Source organism: Esox lucius, chromosome 12 (assembly GCF_011004845.1).
Source record: "Esox lucius isolate fEsoLuc1 chromosome 12, fEsoLuc1.pri, whole genome shotgun sequence".
NCBI lineage: Eukaryota > Metazoa > Chordata > Actinopteri > Esociformes > Esocidae > Esox > Esox lucius.
The window spans coordinates 35,494,201-35,511,810 of NC_047580.1; the positions used below are offsets into that span (position 1 = coordinate 35,494,201).

Here is a 17,610-nt window from a genome sequence, read left to right on the forward strand (position 1 = left end):
TTCAAACCTGGAGGGGTCATCGCCGTGGAGGTCAGAGACACAACAACGCAGGAAATCATGTTGCTATCGACGTTGTTTTTTTTTTACTGCATCTTCCACAACACGTCTGTCCCTAACCCCTCCCTCCTCCCTGCCCCCCCCCCTCCCCCTCCTCCCCCCTACTCCCACAGGGTAAGGACCTGACTCGTGCCATGACTCGAGGGGAGGTGGTGGCCAGGCTGGGGGACCAGAGGTGTGAGGTGAAGACTCTGGACAGCACCCACCTGTACTGTGAACCCCCAGAGACCCAGCCAGAGAGCCTGGGAGACAACCAGCTGCCCAGCCTGAGGGTCAGTGTGATGGACGCACACACACACACACACACACACACACACAGTAAAGATGAGTATTCAGTTGATCAAGGAAGCTCAAGGTTCAAGAAGAAAAGTACAGGTCTTGATTGTTGGGTGTCTTCTCTGTCCCACCCACCCACCCTCCATCTCTTCTCTGTCCCACCCACTCTCCATCTCTTCTCTGCCCCGAACCCACCCATCCACCCATCTCTTCTCTCCCTCGAACCCACCCATCCACCCATCTCTTCTCTCCCTCTGTCCTGTTTCTCCATCTGGGCAGGTGATTATGGGGAAGTTGGATGTAGATCTGGGTCTGGTCCAGTATGATGCTGACGGCCTGCCCCCCGTCCCCCTGGCTGCCCAGGTGGGTCTGGCTGTCGGGGCGGCTGTGGTGGTTCTGGTGGTCCTGGTCATCATTCTCATGTACAGGTCAGTCACACCTGCAGGGACTGTGGGATTGGGTGGCTTACTGACTGATTACGGAGGAACGTGGGATTGGGTGGTTTACTGACTGGTTACGGAGGGACAGTGGGATTGGGTGGTTTACTGACTGGTTACGGAGGGACAGTGGGATTGGGTGGTTTACTGACTGGTTATGGAGGGACTGTGTGATTGGGTGGTTTACTGACTGATTATGGAGGGACAGTGGGATTGGGTGGTTTACTGACTGGTTACGGAGGGACAGTGGGATTGGGTGGTTTACTGACTGGTTATGGAGGGACTGTGGGATTGGGTGGTTTACTGACTGATTAATAGTAGATGATAGGAGTGAATCCAGTCCACTGTTTTAAACTCTGTGTGTGTGTGTGTGTGTGTGTGTGTGTGTGTGTGTGTGTGTGTGTGTGTGTGTGTGTGTAGGAGGAAGAGCAAGCAGGCCCTGAGGGACTATAAGAAGGTGCTGGTTCAGCTGGAGACGTTGGAGATCAATGTGGGGGACCAGTGTAGGAAGGAGTTCACAGGTGATCTACCAGTTTACATGGAGGGAGTCCATTGGATCATACGGATAAAATATTGATTTACATACATATATAAATACACTGCTCAAACCCTTAAGGGACCACATGATCATCACAGTGTAACACCAAGTAAATTACACTTCAGGGATATCAATCTGTCCGGTTAGGAAGCAAAAGCGACTGTGAATCAGTGTCACCTGTTTTGGTGCAAATGAAAGTGACAACAGGTGCACTGGAGAGACAACAGCAAGACAACCCTCAAAAAGGAAGTCAGGTGGTGGCCACAGACAATTGGTCTCTCCTTGTCCTTCCGGACAGATTCTTCTATAGTTTTGTGATTCGCTAGTGTCCTTGTCATTACTGGTAGCATGAGGCAGTACCTGCAGCCCATTCAGGTTGCACAGACAGTCCAGCTTCTCCAGGATGACACATACATACATTCTGTCGCAGGAAAGTGTGCTGTGTCTCCCAGTACAGTCTCAAAAGCATGGAGGAGCTGGACAGGGCCGTATAAGGGCTTCAACCTAAAAGCAGGACCGGTATCTTCTCCTTTGTGCGAGGAACAACAGGAGGTGTACTGCCAGAGCCCTACAAAATGACCTCCAGCAGGCTGATAGTGTGCACCATGAGGGTGGCATGAGGGCCCAACATCCTTTAGTGGGACCTGTGCTCACATCCCAGCACAGTGCAGCTCGATTGGCATTCGCCAGAGAAAACACCAGAATTGGCAGGTCCGCCACAGATGAGAGCAGGTTCACACTGAGTACATGTGACAGACATGAAGGAGTTTGGAGACGCCGTGGTGAATGTTATGCTGCCTGCAACATCATCCAGCATGACCGGTTTGGCGATGGCTCAGTGATGGTCTAGGGAGGCATGTCCTTAGAGGGTCGCATAGACTTCCACGTGCTAGCCAATGGTACCCTGACTGCTGTTAGAAATCCTCAGACCCATCGTCAGACTGTACACTGGTGCAGTGAACCCTGGGTTCCTCCTGGTGCAGGAAAATGCCCGGCCTCATGTGGCCAGAGTGTGTAGACAGTTCCTGGATGATGAAGGCATTGATGCCATTGACTGGCCCTCACGTTCCTCAGACCTGAATCCAATTGAGAACCTCTGGGACGTATTGTTTGGATGCATCCGACACCACCAAGTAGTGCCACAGACTGTCCAGGATGCTTACTGATGCCCTGATCCAGGTCTGGGAGGAGATCCCCCAGGACACCCCTTCCGCCTTCTCATCAGGAACATGCCCAGACATTATTGGGAGAGCATAAAGGCATGTGGGGCTATACACACTACTGAGTCACATTATGAGTTGTCATGATGAAATTCACTGAAGTTGGAACCTGTGATTTTAGTTGTTTACTTTGATTTTCAGTGAGTTTGAATCCAACCCTCAATCGGTTGATGATTTTGGTTTCTGTTGACCATTGATACGTCATTTTGTTCTCAACAAATGTAAAAAAAATGTAAGCTACAGTAAGGACTTTGATCTTTAATATACAGTGGATATAAAAAGTCTACACACCCCTGTTAAAATACTAGGTTCTTGTGATGTAAAAGAATGAAATAAAGATAAATCATATTAGAACTTTTTCCACCTTTAATGTGACCCATAACGTGAACAATTCAATTGAAAAACAAACTGCCATCATTTAATGTGACTCTGATTAATCACAAATAAAGTTCAGCTGTTCTAGTAGGATTTTCCTGACATTTTCTCAGTTGCATCTCAGAGAAAAAGCCATGGTCCGCAGAGAGCTTCCAAAGCATCTAGGGATCTCATTGTTGAAAGATATCAGTCAGGAGAAGGGTACAAAATAATTTCCAAAGCATTAGATATACCATGGAACACAGTGAAGACAGTCATCATCAAGTGGAGAAAATATGGCACAACAGGGACATTACCAAGAACTGGACGTCCCTCCAAATTTGATGAAAAGACTAGAAGAAAACTGGTCAGGGAGGCTTCCAAGAGGCCTACAGTAACATTGAAGGAACTTATGGCAAGTACTGGCTGTCTGCTACATGTGATAAACAGTCTCCCGTATTCTTCATATGAATGGGCTATGGGGTAGGGTGGCAAGACGGAAGCCTTTTCTTACAAAGAAAAACATTTAAGCCCGGCTGAAGTTTGCAAAAACAAACATCAAGTCCCCCAAAAGCACGTGGGAAAATGTGTTATGGTCTGATGGAACCAAGGTTGAACTTTTTGGCCATAATTCCAAAAGGTATGTTTGGCGCAAAGAACTCCATACCCACAGTGAAGCATGGTGGTGGCAGCATCATGCTTTGGGGCTGTTTTTCTTCAGTTGGAACCAGCGCTTTAGTCAAGGTGGAGGGAATTATGAACAGTTTGTTCATCGAGACCCGTTGTGTGATTTCAGTGTTCCCTTAATCTTTGGAGCAATGTATATATCAGTTGTATTTTTGTTTGTTGACTTTTTCTATATTGTCCCAATAAGGATAACATTACTTTTACTTAAATGCAATTAAAATACTTTTTAGTCAGTTGTATTAGTAAGTATTTCATATTTTTCCAATTTTGATAATTGTGCGTATATTCATGTTTAATTTTGTTTTTAATTATGCTTTGTCAGGACATGTTGTATATATTTTTAAAACGTCACAGTCTCTGTCAATAGTTAATGTGTATTTAAAAATTTATTTCTCTCCTTTCCTGTGCTTCTTCTTTCCTCCCTTGTCTTCTGTTGCTCCTCTCCTCTCCTGTCATCCTCCTCTGCTGCTCCTCCAGATCTGATGACAGAGATGATGGATCTGAGCAGTGATGTGGGAGGACCAGGCATTCCTCTGCTGGATTACAAGACATATGCGGAGCGTGTGTTCTTCCCTGGCCAGAGGGGGGCGCCGTTGAGTCAGAACCTGGACCTGCCTGAGTCACGCAGGCAGACAGTTGAACAGGGCTTGGGACAACTGAACAACCTTTTAAACAACAGACTGTTTCTAATCAGGGTGAGAAGACAGATTAATGAATTTTAGTGTCCACCTCCAGTTGTTCCGACAGTCAGAGCAGATTGCTGATGTGGGTTCTCTGCCCTGCTGTGATCTGCAGTTCATCCACACTCTGGAGGCCCAGCAGAACTTCTCCCAGAGGGACCGGGGCCACGTGGCCTCTCTCCTGACCATGGCGCTGCACGACAAGCTGGAGTACTTCACTGATGTCATGAAGACCCTGCTGGGAGACCTGACACAGCAATACGTCGCCAAGAACCCCAAACTCATGCTGCGCAGGTGGGCCCTGGTGCACACACACACACACACACACACAAATGGACACACACAGGCACACAGACACAGACACACGCAGGCACACACACACAAATGGACAGACACACACACACAGACACACGCAGCCACACACAGAAATGGACACAGACACACACACACAGACACACGCAGGTTGGTATTCTGTATCACCATCCCTTTTTATTAATCATCACCATAGAGCCCGTTCCAGTCCACGTTCCAGAGACATTTTGCCAGCTCTAGGCTCTGACGTTCATGTCTTGGTGAGAGTTAAGTCTTTTGACAAGACTTCCTGTTGTCCTGGAGGGAGTGTCAAGTCGTAGTTTTGGAGAGTTTGAAATACCAAGATTCAACCAATCTTCTGCAATTTTCCAAGTTTGTTGCTTTGCCGATGTCTACCTCTAATGATCCTGCTTTCTGCACCTGGGGGTACAATACGCTTGGATCTTCCTCCAGACAAATTCATCACAGCTCCATTAATTCAGGCAATTTAATTATTGCTTTAATAGTTGAGATAGGCTTTTCAGGTGTGTAGCTATTTCTTTTATTGCCATTGCCTTATAAGGTCAGCAACCTTTTGTCCCATTTAATTTATTTATTTTCTGAACTTCTCAGTGTTCAGGAATGACTAGGGGAGTTTGGCATGTGTGCCACCTCATATTTATACCCCAGTGAAACAGGAAGTCATAGAAGAACTCTCAACAATTCCTGATGACAGTGTTTTTAAGTAAAGGATTCTGTAAAACAAGGGTGCCGTGTTACTATTTAAATTGTATTTGTTTTACTGAAACGGTATGTCCATTTAATTTGTTCCTCTATTCTCTCTCTCTCTCACTTCCTTTCTTTTCTTTCTCTCCCTTGTTCTGCCTCCCTCTCTCCTCCATCTGTCTTCCTTCTCTCTCTGTCAGGACGGAGACGGTGGTGGAGAAGATGCTGACCAACTGGATGTCCATTTGTCTCTACTCCTTCCTCAAGGTGTGTCTGTCTGTCTCTACTCCTTCCTCAAGGTGTGTCTGTCTGTCTCCACTCCTTCCTCAAGGTGTGTCTGTCTGTCTCCACTCCTTCCTCAAGGTGTGTCTGTCTGTCTCCACTCCTTCCTCAAGGTGTGTCTGTCTGTCTCCACTCCTTCTTCAAGGTGTGTCTGTCTGTCTCCACTCCTTCCTCAAGGTGTGTCTGTCTGTCTCCACTCCTTCCTCAAGGTGTGTCTGTCTGTCTCCACTCCTTCCTCAAGGTGTGTCTGTCTGTCTCCACTCCTTCCTCAAGGTGTGTCTGTCTGTCTCTACTCCACTCTCAAGGTGTCTATGTTTGTCTGTGTGTCTCTCTCTCTTTCTCAGTGTGTTCATCTGTGTGTTTCTCTCTTTGTGTTTCTAACTCTTCCTCCTCTCTGGGCTGTAGGAGGTGGCTGGAGAGCCTCTTTATATGTTGTACCGGGCCATCAAGTACCAGGTGGATAAAGGTCCAGTTGATGCTGTGACGGGGAAAGCCAAGCGCACACTAAACGACAGCCACCTGCTGAGGGAAGACATCGACTACTGCTCCATCGTACGTCTTCTGTCTTCTCTCACCCATCTCTTCATTTGAACCATGTAGAAAAATATTTGAATCACATGCGGTCCTCTCCCCTTCTCTGTGGTCAGACCCTGACAGTGCTGGTGAAGAACGGCGTGGAGGTCCAGCCGTGTCCGGTCAAGGTGCTGGACACAGACACCATCACCCAGGTTAAAGACAAGATCCTGGACCAGATCTATAAAGGAGCTCCCTTCTCTCAGAGACCTGCTGCAGACTCATTAGATCTAGGTGAGGAATCTGTTTTATTTCTCTTATTAATTTGTTTGTGTGGTCATACATTATAGAAAAATGTAACTCAAACTTTTATTTTGTTTTTTATAAATCTCCATTCCATCTGGCTTCAGCTAAGGTTGGATTTTTAATTCCTGTATTTTCTCTTGACAGAGTGGAGGTCAGGGCAGGCCGGTCACCTGACCCTGTCAGACGATGATGTCACAGCAATCGTCCAGGGCCGCTGGAAGAAACTCAACACACTGCAGCATTACAAGGTGACACACACACACACACACACACTTAACAACACACTGCAGCACTACAAGGTGCAACACACAGAACCATACACTTAAGAACACACTATCACACAACAAGGTCCCCACACACATATACATACATACTTAACAACACACACTTATCAACATGCTGCAACACTACAAAGTGCCAGACATCATGCACAACAGACACACAACACACACAGGCAACACTTATCAGACTGAAGTGTGGATGTTGTCTCAGGTCCCAGATGAAGCTACGGTGGCCCTGATCCCCAGGTCAGCCGTTGTCACGGGGATACATCAGGTCTACCAGACCGGAGAGAGTAAGTACTATTATGGAACCCTATTAGTGGAGAGAGTAAGTACTAATATGGAACCCTATTAGTGGAGAGAGTAAGTACTAATATGGAACCCCATTAGTGGAGAGAGTAAGTACTATTATAGAACCCTATTAGTGGAGAGAGTAAGTAGTATTATGGAACCCCATTAGTGGAGAGAGTAAGTACTATTATAGAACCCTATTAGTGGAGAGAGTAAGTACTATTATAGAACCCTATTAGTGGAGAGAGTAAGTACTATTATAGAATCCTATTAGTAGAGAGAGTAAGTACTATTATAGAACCCTATTAGTGGAGAGAGTAAGTACTATTATAGAACCCTATTAGTAGAGAGAGTAAGTACTATTATAGAACCCTATTAGTGGAGAGAGTAAGTACTATTATAGAACCCTATTAGTGGAGAGAGTAAGTACTATTATAGAACCCTATTAGTGGAGAGAGTAAGTACTATTATAGAACCCTATTAGTGGAGAGAGTAAGTACTGTTATAGAACCCTATTAGTAGAGAGAGTAAGTACTATTATAGAACCCTATTAGTGGAGAGAGTAAGTACTATTATAGAACCCTATTAGTGGAGAGAGTAAGTACTGTTATAGAACCCTATTAGTAGAGAGAGTAAGTACTATTATAGAACCCTATTAGTAGAGAGAGTAAGTACTATTATAGAACCCTCTTCGTGGTCTGTGCATTTGGGTGTTGTCATTAGCTATCAGTCTGTCAAAAATATATTATCTTCAGATTTGTCTTCCCCTGTGTTTTTTTGACCTGGAATGGGAATTTTGTCTCTCTGTGCTTTCCGTAGAGACACCCATGTTGGAAGGGGAGGAGGAGGAGGGCCTGAGACTGTGGCACCTGGTGAAGTCCAGTGAAGACCCAGAGATTCCCAAACACCGGAAGAGCAGCATGAGAGAAAGGGAACGGGCCAAGGCTATACCAGAGATATACCTGACACGACTGCTGTCTATGAAGGTAGAGTAAATAAACAGACCAAGGCTATACCAGAGATATACCTGACACGACTACTGTCTATGAAGGTAGAGTAAATAAACAGACCAAGGCTATACCAGAGATATACCTGACACGACTACTGTCTATGAAGGTAGAGTAAATAAACAGACCAAGGCTATACCAGAGATATACCTGACACGATTACTGTCAATGAAGGTAGAGTAAATAAACAGACTAAGGCTATACCAGAGATATACTTGACACGACTGCTGTCTATGAAGGTAGAGTAAATAAACAGACCAAGGCTATACCAGAGATATACCTGACACGATTACTGTCAATGAAGGTAGAGTAAATAAACAGACTAAGGCTATACCAGAGATATACTTGACACGACTGCTGTCTATGAAGGTAGAGTAAATAAACAGACCAAGGCTATACCAGAGATATACCTGACACGACTACTGTCTATGAAGGTAGAGTAAATAAACAGACCAAGGCTATACCAGAGATATACCTGACACGACTACTGTCTATGAAGGTAGAGTAAATAAACAGACCAAGGCTATACCAGAGATATACTTGACATGACTACTGTCTATGAAGGTAGAGTAAATAAACAGACCAAGGCTATACCAGAGATATACCTGACACGACTGCTGTCTATGAAGGTAGAGTAAATAAACAGACCAAGGCTATACCAGAGATATACTTGACACAACTGCTGTCTATGAAGGTAGAGTAAATAAACAGACCAAGGCTATACCAGAGATATACCTGACACGATTACTGTCAATGAAGGTAGAGTAAATAAACAGACTAAGGCTATACCAGAGATATACTTGACACGACTGCTGTCTATGAAGGTAGAGTAAATAAACAGACTAAGGCTATACCAGAGATATACTTGACACAATTACTGTCAATGAAGGTAGAGCACACTCTGATGCAGATGGATGTGGTTGTCTTTCCTGGAGATGTAAGGGGTCTTGTCTCTCTCTCTTAGGGAACGCTGCAGAAGTTTGTTGATGATGTGTTCGTAGCGATCCTCAGCACTAAGCGCCCTCCTCCTATCGCTGTACGCTTCTTCTTTGACTTCCTGGATGACATGGCGGAGAAACACGGCATCGACGACCCTGAGACCGTACACATCTGGAAGACCAACAGGTGAGTCAGCCAATCAGTGACAGATTGATTGACCAATGATTTTGCTAGTCCTTAGTTCTTACAATGTCGTTATACAAACTGGTTGCATAGAATCAACATTTCATTATAGATTTTTTATTTCTCCTCCTGTGAGTTAATAAATGAATGAATGTATTACAGAAATTAAGTCACTTTTGTCTGTGCAATTATTTAAGTGCTATGAAGTTGAAGTACTGTAGGTACTAGAGCAGAAATCGTCCAACTTGAGTTTTACTGCACAGATACCAGATATGTATGAAATGTCCTACTGTGAAACGGCACACTTTAACCTGTTCCTCTGTCCCACTTCACCCTCCTCTCCTTCCTCTTCCTGTCTCCCTCCTTTCCCTCCTCTCCCTGACTCCCTCCTCTCCCTGACTCCCTCCTCTGCCTGACTCCCTCCTCTGCCTGACTCCCTCCTCTCCCTGTCTCCCTCCTCTGCCTGACTCCCTCCTCTGCCTGACTCCCTCCTCTCCCTGACTCCCTCCTCTCCCTTCTGTCCGTCTCCCTCCTCTCCCTGTCTCCCTCCTCTCCCTGACTCCCTCCTCTCCCTGTCTCCCTCCTCTCCCTGTCTCCCTCCTCTCCCTCTCCACCCTGGCTCCCTCCTCTCCCTGTCTCCCTCCTCTCCCTCCCCTCCCTGTCTCCCTCCTCTCCTTTCTCCCTCCTCTCTGTCCTCCAGTCTTCCTCTGAGGTTCTGGGTGAACATCTTGAAGAACCCTCAGTTTGTGTTTGATGTCCAGGTGACAGACAGTGTTGACGCTGTGCTCTCCGTCATCGCCCAGACGTTTATCGACTCCTGCACCACCTCAGAGCACAAAGTCGGACGGGTCAGTGACTTCAAAAACAAAGATGAATGTATTGATCAGCTTCATCGGTTATGTTTTAGTACATGTATTTATTGTAGGGCATTTCTTTTACACTATTTGGCCAGAAGTATGTGGACACCCCTACTAATTATTGAGTTCAGGTGTTTCAACAACACCCATTGCTCATGGGTGCATAAAATCCAGCACATGGCCACAAAATCCCCATAGACAAACACTGGCAGTACAATGGGTCACACTGAAGAGCTCAGTGACTTTAAATGCCACCTTTGCCATAAGTCAGTTTGGGAAATGTCTTCCCTACTAGATCTGCCCTGGTCAAACTGTAAGTGCTATAATTATGAAGTGTCTAGGAGCAACAACAGCCCACCCATGAAGAAGTACATCACACAAACTTACACAGCAGGGCTGCAGAGTGCTGAAGCAGGTAGCTTGTAAAAATTGCCTATCGTCTGTTGCATAACTCACCACACAGTTCCAAACTGCCTCTGGAAACAACATCAGCACAAGAACTGTGCATCGGGCGCTTGATGAAATGGGTTTCCATGGCCAAGCAGCTGTACACAAGCCTCACGTCAACATGCACAATGCTAAGAGTCAGCTGGAGTGGTGTAAAGCACGCTACCAGTGGACTCTGGAGCAGTGGAAATTTGTTCTTTGGAGTGATGAATCCTGCTTCACTATCTGGCAGTCTGATGGACAAAACTGGGTGTGGCAGATGCCAGGAGAACACTACTTACTGGAATGCATAGTGCCTACTGGAAAGTTTAGTGGAGGAGGGATAATGGTCTGGGGCTGTGTTTTAGGGTTTGGGCTAGTGAAGGGTCAGCTTAATGCTTCAGTATATAAAGAAATGTTAGACAATTGGGTGCTTTCAACTTTGTGGCAGCAGGTTGTGGAAGGTCCTTTCCTGTTGCAGCATGAATTGGAATGGTGGTTGTGAGCCAGGCCCTCTCGTCCAACATCATTGCCTGACCTCACAAATGCATCTTTTTACTGAATGGGCAAACATTCCCACAGAGATACTCCAAAATGTGGTGGAATGTAATCAGGAAGGGGAGACGTTGTTTCCATAGTGAGTCATTTTAAACTGTAACATGATGATTTTGTTTTCAACCTGACAGGACTCACCAGTAAATAAACTGCTGTACGCCAGAGAGATCCCCCGATACAAACAGCTGGTGGAGAGGTGAGACAGACACTCTTAAGGAAGTATTGTTACTTTTGTACTTTTTGAGTGTCTCTGGCTGGGAGTGTCGTCTCTGGCTGGGAGTGTCGTCTCTGGCTGGGAGTGTCATCTCTGGCTGGGAGTGTGATCTCTGGCTGGGAGTGGGAGTGTTGTCTCTTGGTGAGAGTGTCACTGGGTGAGAGTTTCTGCTAAAGGAAATCATTGTAAATGTTCTGTTGCAGGTATTACAGCGACATCCACAGTGCAGCGTCTGGCTGTTACCAGGAGATGAACTCTACTTTAACAGAGCTGTCTGGGGTCAGTGGGGATTTAAATTTGTACATTGTAGTAACTTAATGTAACCACTAGAGGTCTGTTGCATTTTAGTACCTTAATGTAACCACTAGAGGTCTGTAGCATTTTGGTACCTTAATGTAACCACTAGAGGTCAGTAGCATTTTAGTACCTTAATGTAACCACTAGAGGTCAGTGACATTGTAGTACCTTAATATTATCACTAGAGGTCAGTGACATTGTAGTACCTTAATATTATCACTAGAGGTCAGTGACACTGTAGTACCTTAATATTATCACTAGAGGTCAGTGACACTGTAGTAGCTTAATGTAAACACTAGAGGTCAGTGACATTGTAGTACCTTAATGTAAACACTAGAGGTCAATGACACTGTAGTACCTTAATGTAAACACTAGAGGTCAGTGACACTGTAGTACCTTAATGTAAACACTAGATGTCAGTAGCATTTCAGTATGGTTCTTTGAAGAACCATTTAGAAAGGGGTTCATGGAAGAAAACTTCTAGAGTTTTTGGAAGTAATTACTAGGGTTTTCCCACAGTTTCAGTGTTAAGAACCCCTAGAGGACTGTTCAAGAACCTTTTTCATTTTAAAACTGTAGAAGGTATTAACATTGTGTTTCTTGGTTTTACTAATTTCAGAGTTTTGCATCAGAGATGAACAGTCTTGTGGCTCTGCATGAGCTATACAAGTACATCAACAAGTACTACGACCAGGTACACAAACACTATACAATGCACACTATAAAACACACATTTAAAATGTTTTGAATTGGAAAATAAACAAGTTATTCTTATTGAACAAGTACATTTGAACAAGTTATTCTTCAACTTAGTCTCAGGATCTCGTTTCAAGTTGAATTGTGTTCACTTTGTTTGAGAAATACTCACCTCTGTTCTCCTGGTCTACAGATCATCATGTCTCTAGAGGAGGATGCAGCTGGTCAGAAGATGCAGTTGGCCTACCGTCTACAGCAGGTCGCTGCCCTAGTGGAGAACAAGGTCACTGACCTCTAACCACTGAACATTGGCCTGCAGTCTACAGCAGGTCTCCGCCCATGTGGAGAAAAGGTCACTGACCTTTAACCCCTGAACTTTGGCCTGGCGTCTATAGCAGGTCGCCGCCCTAGTGGAGAACAAGGTCACTGACCTTTAACCCCTGAACTCTGGCCTATCATCTACAGCTGGTCGCCGCCCTAGTTGGAGAACAAGTTCGCTGACCTCTAACCCATGAACTTTGGCCTACCATCTACAGCAGATCACCACTGTAGGGGAGGACAAGGTCACTGGCTTTAACCATGGACCTTTGGCGTACCAGTTCAGCAGGTTGCTATACAGGAAAATATGGTTACTTGACCCCTGACACCTCACCCTTGAACTTGGGGGCATATCGTCTACAGCAATTTGCCGGCCCTGGCCACTCTCTTATGACCCCTGTGGTCTAAGACCTGGCTTGAACTGACAGGGCAGAATTACATAACATTCAGATGTAAAAAAATAATAATAATAGAACGGACATGCCTCCCTGACCTGTAGAGTAAGGAGGAATCATGCTCTATATCTGATATTTCTTTCTGCATTGCTTCAGTACCTTAGAGAGAGGTGGTTCCCTACTCTGAGTTCCTATAGTGACACTAAACCAATCACTGAATGACCAGTAACAGACCCACTGGAGACGGTATCTATGTATGGAGGGTCTCTATGGATGTTTCTCTGGTTCTGTATGTCCCAGTTGAATGGTGTGGATCCATGTATCTTCATTTAGGTCAGACTCTGCAGTCTAACTAACACATAAGAAATGAAGCTATGAAAGTAGGATGATCACAACTGTTAGAAACAGATATGATATGTTACCTACTACGGCTCCAGAGACATGATGTGTTCCAGACTGTCCATTCTGCAGTCATGCTGCACAGTTATTCACCTCTGACAGCATCTGTATCCTCCCTCTGAGCTGTGCAGGGTGACTGCAGTAAAAGTGTTCTGGAACGTGGCCACAGTCTGGTCTTGTATTGGTCAGTTTGACCAGCATCACTGGTCTGTAGATATAGACTTCCCTAGCTCTCTTCACTACAGCCTGCTGGACCTCTGGGAACATCTGCTGGAACGTTGGGAACATCTGCAGGACCTCTGGGGAACATCTGCAGGACCTCTGGGAACATCTGCAGAACTTCTAGGAACATCTGCAGGACCTCTGGGAACATCTGCTGGACCTCTGGGGAACATCTGATGTGGTGGTTCCCTTCCTTTCAGTTACATTACCACCAAGTGAATTTAGCTCTTTCTGGAGTACTCCCGAAGTACCCCCTCATATGCATTTTACCAGCAACCCTATGGTCTCTTGAGTCTTCCCAAGGAACGCTTGTGGTTAGACCAGGTACCCCCAGGGGTCCTGGTACCGCTGGTTCGAAACCACTGATCTGCTGTATGTCGTCCAATACCAGGTTGACAAGCTGAACTACCCATGACATTTTAAAAAACATCATTTGGAAAAAAATATTCCCGGTATTCATTCTTTATGGCTTTATTGTTCTGATATCCACCTTGTGATTGTACATTGATTTATTCATTGATCTGTATTCGCTGCGCAACATAGCTGCCAAAAAAGGTTTCTACCGACTGTCAAAATATTTCTTCACCTCAGAACACACTTGTTTCTACAGACTCTCTAAACTTTTCACTTCAGTACAGACAACAATGGTGTACAGACAACAATGGTGTACAGACAACAATGGTGTACAGACAACAATGGTGTACAGAGTTGTTTTTTCATACGTCACACCTTCTATCGCTCTGTGGTTTGTATCTAGTCTGAGGCTGTTGAGCTTCACTGCAGCACAAACCACCTGACACCCAGGCTAGTCTGAGGCTGTGGTGCTTCCCTGCAGCACAAACCGCCTGACACCCAGGCTAGTCTGAGGCTGTGGTGCTTCACTGCAGCACAAACCGCCTGACACCCAGGCTAGTCTGAAGCTGTGGAGCTTCACTGCAGCACAAACTGCCTGACACCCAGGCTAGTCTGAGGCTGTGGTGCTTCCCTGCAGCACAAACCGCCTGACACCCAGGCTAGTCTGAGGCTGTGGAGCTTCACTGCAGCACAAACCGCCTGACACCCAGGCTAGTCTGAGGCTGTGGAGCTTCACTGCAGCACAAACCGCCTGACACCCAGGTTAGTCTGAGGCTGTGGTGCTTCACTGCAGCACAAACCACCTGACACCCAGGCTAGTCTGAGCAATCTCTTACAGGTGTTCTGGAATGGGAAGCCCATCCCTAGTTTAAGATCTAGTTCTGATAAAACAATCCCCACTAAAATAACGTAATATGGATTGGGTCTTAGGAAACCTATTTCTGCTTGATATAATCAGTTATACCAAATGAACATTGAATTACTCTATTACTTAGGTCAAATGATAGATTGCCCAAGAGGCAGGGGAAGGAGAAAGCCTTGCAATATGTCTCAATGGAACCTAACAGGAAGTAGAAAAGAGACATGAAAAGGACAATGGTGTTGGAATGGTTCTAACCTGCAGTGTCAGGACTCACCAGCAGAGGGGGCTATGGAGGCCTTTAGCAGGTTTTAATCATTTAAAAACAGCTGCATTGAGCAGCTTGTTACATGGATCAGACACTGTATAGAAACTAACTTATTCTCTGTAAATAGTGATTATTTATCATCCATAGCAACCATGTGTGCCTTTTAACATTTTTAAACAACGTAACTAATAGAATTTTTAGATGTCGGAACTCGTTTGCCAAATGAACTGACCCAGTTTTAAATGTATTCTCACTGATTCAGTATCCATATCTTTACAGAACACTCTATCTTTACTGTGGAAACTTTCTGGCTGTTTCTTTACAGAACAATGTCTTTACTGTGGATACCTTCTGGCTATTTCTTTACAGAACACTGTCTTTACTGTGGTCACTCTCTGGCTATTTCTTTAATGAACACTGTCTTTAATGTGGTAACTCTCTTGCTGTTTCTTTACAGAACACTCTGTCTTTACTGTGGTAACTCAATGGCTGTTTCTTTACAGAACACTGTCTTTACTGTGGTCACTCTCTGGCTGTTTCTGACATGGCTTTGTAATCCCTAAATAGAGCACTGACCTTTGACCAGAGTCCTAGAACGCCTTCTTATTAACCTGGAGGTCAAAACCCAGGTCAAAGGTTGGCCACTATAAACTTTAGGGAGTATGGTGCCATTTTAGGCACACAATAGATTTTTCACCCACTTGATCTTGGACCTCTGACCTGTGCTTTGATGATGCCAATGTTTAGTGTAAATATGTGTGTATCTTGGTAAAGTGATGGTGTTGTATTCTTGTTAAATGATCTGTGTTTTACCCCCCAGTACTTCATATCTTATATTCACATCTCTGAAGTTGGACCTTCCTGTAAACACTGTGTTCAGTCTTGATTTACTGAGTCACAAATGACTCCCTATGTAGTGTACTTCGTTTAACCAGGACCTTATGGTAGGTGAGAGCCCTTAGTAGTACGCTATTCTAACAGACAGGTAGATAAACATGACCTATTATAACCAGAAATGTCCCAACATGTCACCACTGATGAAAAAGCTGATAGTCCAGTCAGAAACATCATCCTTCAATGTCCCCTAATGTAGTCCCAAATGACACCCTATTCCCTTCATAAGACCCTACTTTTAACCAGGGCCTGTGGTGAAGACCAGAGGGCTGTGGTCATAACTAGTGTACTATGTAGTGTACAGGTTGTTATTTGGGGACATTATTGCTGCATGTTCTGTCTGTCTGACTGAAGGTTTAGAACAGTGTTTCTCAACCCTGCTCCTGGAGGCCCCCTGCCCTGCTCCTGGAGGCCCCCCTGCCCTGCTCCTGGAGGCCCCCTGCCCTGCTCCTGGAGGCCCCCCTGCCCTGCATGTTTTAGATCTCTTCCTGCTCCTGGAGGCCCCCTGCCCTGCATGTTTTAGATCTCTCCCTGCTCCTGGAGGCCCCCTGCCCTGCATGTTTTAGATCTCTCCCTGCTCCTGGAGGCCCCCTGCCCTGCATGTTTTAGATCTCTCCCTGCTCTGTCACACCTGATTCAAAAGATCAGCTCATTATCAAGTCCTTCATGAGCTACATCAGGTATGTTAGGGCAGGGAGAGATCATGCAGGGCAGGGGGGCGTCCAGGGGCAGGGTTGAGAGATACTGGTTTATATGGTTGATCCACTAGGTCATTGGTCAGTGTTCTGCCCCCCTGTGGTCAGAGGAGGTACAACACACCACCATACCGCCAGAAAACTTTAGTCTTCAGGATGTCTTCCAGGATCACTACACTACAGGAGATGCATTGGGTCAACCAATCGCTGCGTGCCACGTCATCAACTGTGCATTTTGACATCAGATTGTTATATCAGATGACCTATGATCAGATTAACCTGCCATGTTGAATATTTATCCAGATGCTTTGAGATCTGACGTGTCTGAAATGTAGTCAGCCTGAAACGCATCCAGTGTCTTTCTCTGCTACTATCGTGTTGTCTTGCTGTTGACCTGTTCTTTTCTGAACCTGTGTTAGACTCCTAGTACTGAGCTGTAGTAACTAGTCTTTAGATGCTCTGCATGCATGTAGTTTCATCTCCTGGTGGTTCGTTTCTGAACGTCTGATTCCTTTAGACTACAATCAGAACCACTGCAATCTCCTGGGGAGGTGCCAGCCTCCCAAATGGACCCCTACATCCAACATAGTGCCCTAATGTTGAACAGTCTTCTGGGCTTCACTAAGGGCCCTAAAGTAGGGCACTTTGAAGGGAGTAGGATGCCATTGGAGACTCTGTGTGATTACAGTATATATCTATATATATATTTATAAATATGTTTGCAAAAAACGTCTGCATGACATTTCCACATTTTACATTTTTAATACAGTTTTTAAGAAAACATCACTGAAAGGATCTAAAATCCAGAGGAAATGAAATGTTTGTTTTCTGACTTAAACCCTAAGTCAGAAAACCCCATTTTAGTCCACTTCCCCATGGGCCCTGTTTAAAGTTGTGTAAAATAAAGCAGCATTTGAGTCAGTCTGTTAATGGTTGTTAATGTACAGTTCATATTATTTTCTATTATGAGTCATAAACAGTCATATAGAGGTCTGGACTGAGAGGAATAATCTCCAGGTGTCTGTCTGATCAACTAGGATGTGTCTTAAATGGCATCCTATTACCCATGTAGGGAACTACCTCTGGCCAGTTC

General features: G+C 45.2%; 1 protein-coding gene across 8 annotated transcripts in view; it reads left to right on the forward strand.

The window, feature by feature from the left end:
- plxnb3 (plexin B3) overlaps positions 1-13,893 on the forward strand; it is an 87,201-nt gene extending 73,308 nt beyond the window's left edge. For all 8 annotated transcript variants that reach the window (XM_034295939.1, XM_034295941.1, XM_034295940.1 and 5 more), the window contains 18 exons: positions 1-30; positions 171-329; positions 613-761; positions 1,191-1,291; positions 4,047-4,264; positions 4,365-4,543; positions 5,467-5,533; positions 5,954-6,100; positions 6,196-6,355; positions 6,512-6,615; positions 6,860-6,941; positions 7,759-7,925; positions 8,911-9,071; positions 9,769-9,916; positions 11,038-11,102; positions 11,324-11,399; positions 12,037-12,111; positions 12,307-13,893. The exon at positions 1-30 is cut by the window's left edge and continues 207 nt beyond it. In XM_034295939.1, coding sequence (XP_034151830.1) covers positions 1-30; positions 171-329; positions 613-761; positions 1,191-1,291; positions 4,047-4,264; positions 4,365-4,543; positions 5,467-5,533; positions 5,954-6,100; positions 6,196-6,355; positions 6,512-6,615; positions 6,860-6,941; positions 7,759-7,925; positions 8,911-9,071; positions 9,769-9,916; positions 11,038-11,102; positions 11,324-11,399; positions 12,037-12,111; positions 12,307-12,411 — 2,193 coding nt within the window. In that variant the 3' untranslated portion in view covers positions 12,412-13,893. The remainder of the gene's footprint in view (positions 31-170; positions 330-612; positions 762-1,190; positions 1,292-4,046; positions 4,265-4,364; positions 4,544-5,466; positions 5,534-5,953; positions 6,101-6,195; positions 6,356-6,511; positions 6,616-6,859; positions 6,942-7,758; positions 7,926-8,910; positions 9,072-9,768; positions 9,917-11,037; positions 11,103-11,323; positions 11,400-12,036; positions 12,112-12,306) is intronic.
- Positions 13,894-17,610: the final 3,717 nt, after the last annotated feature.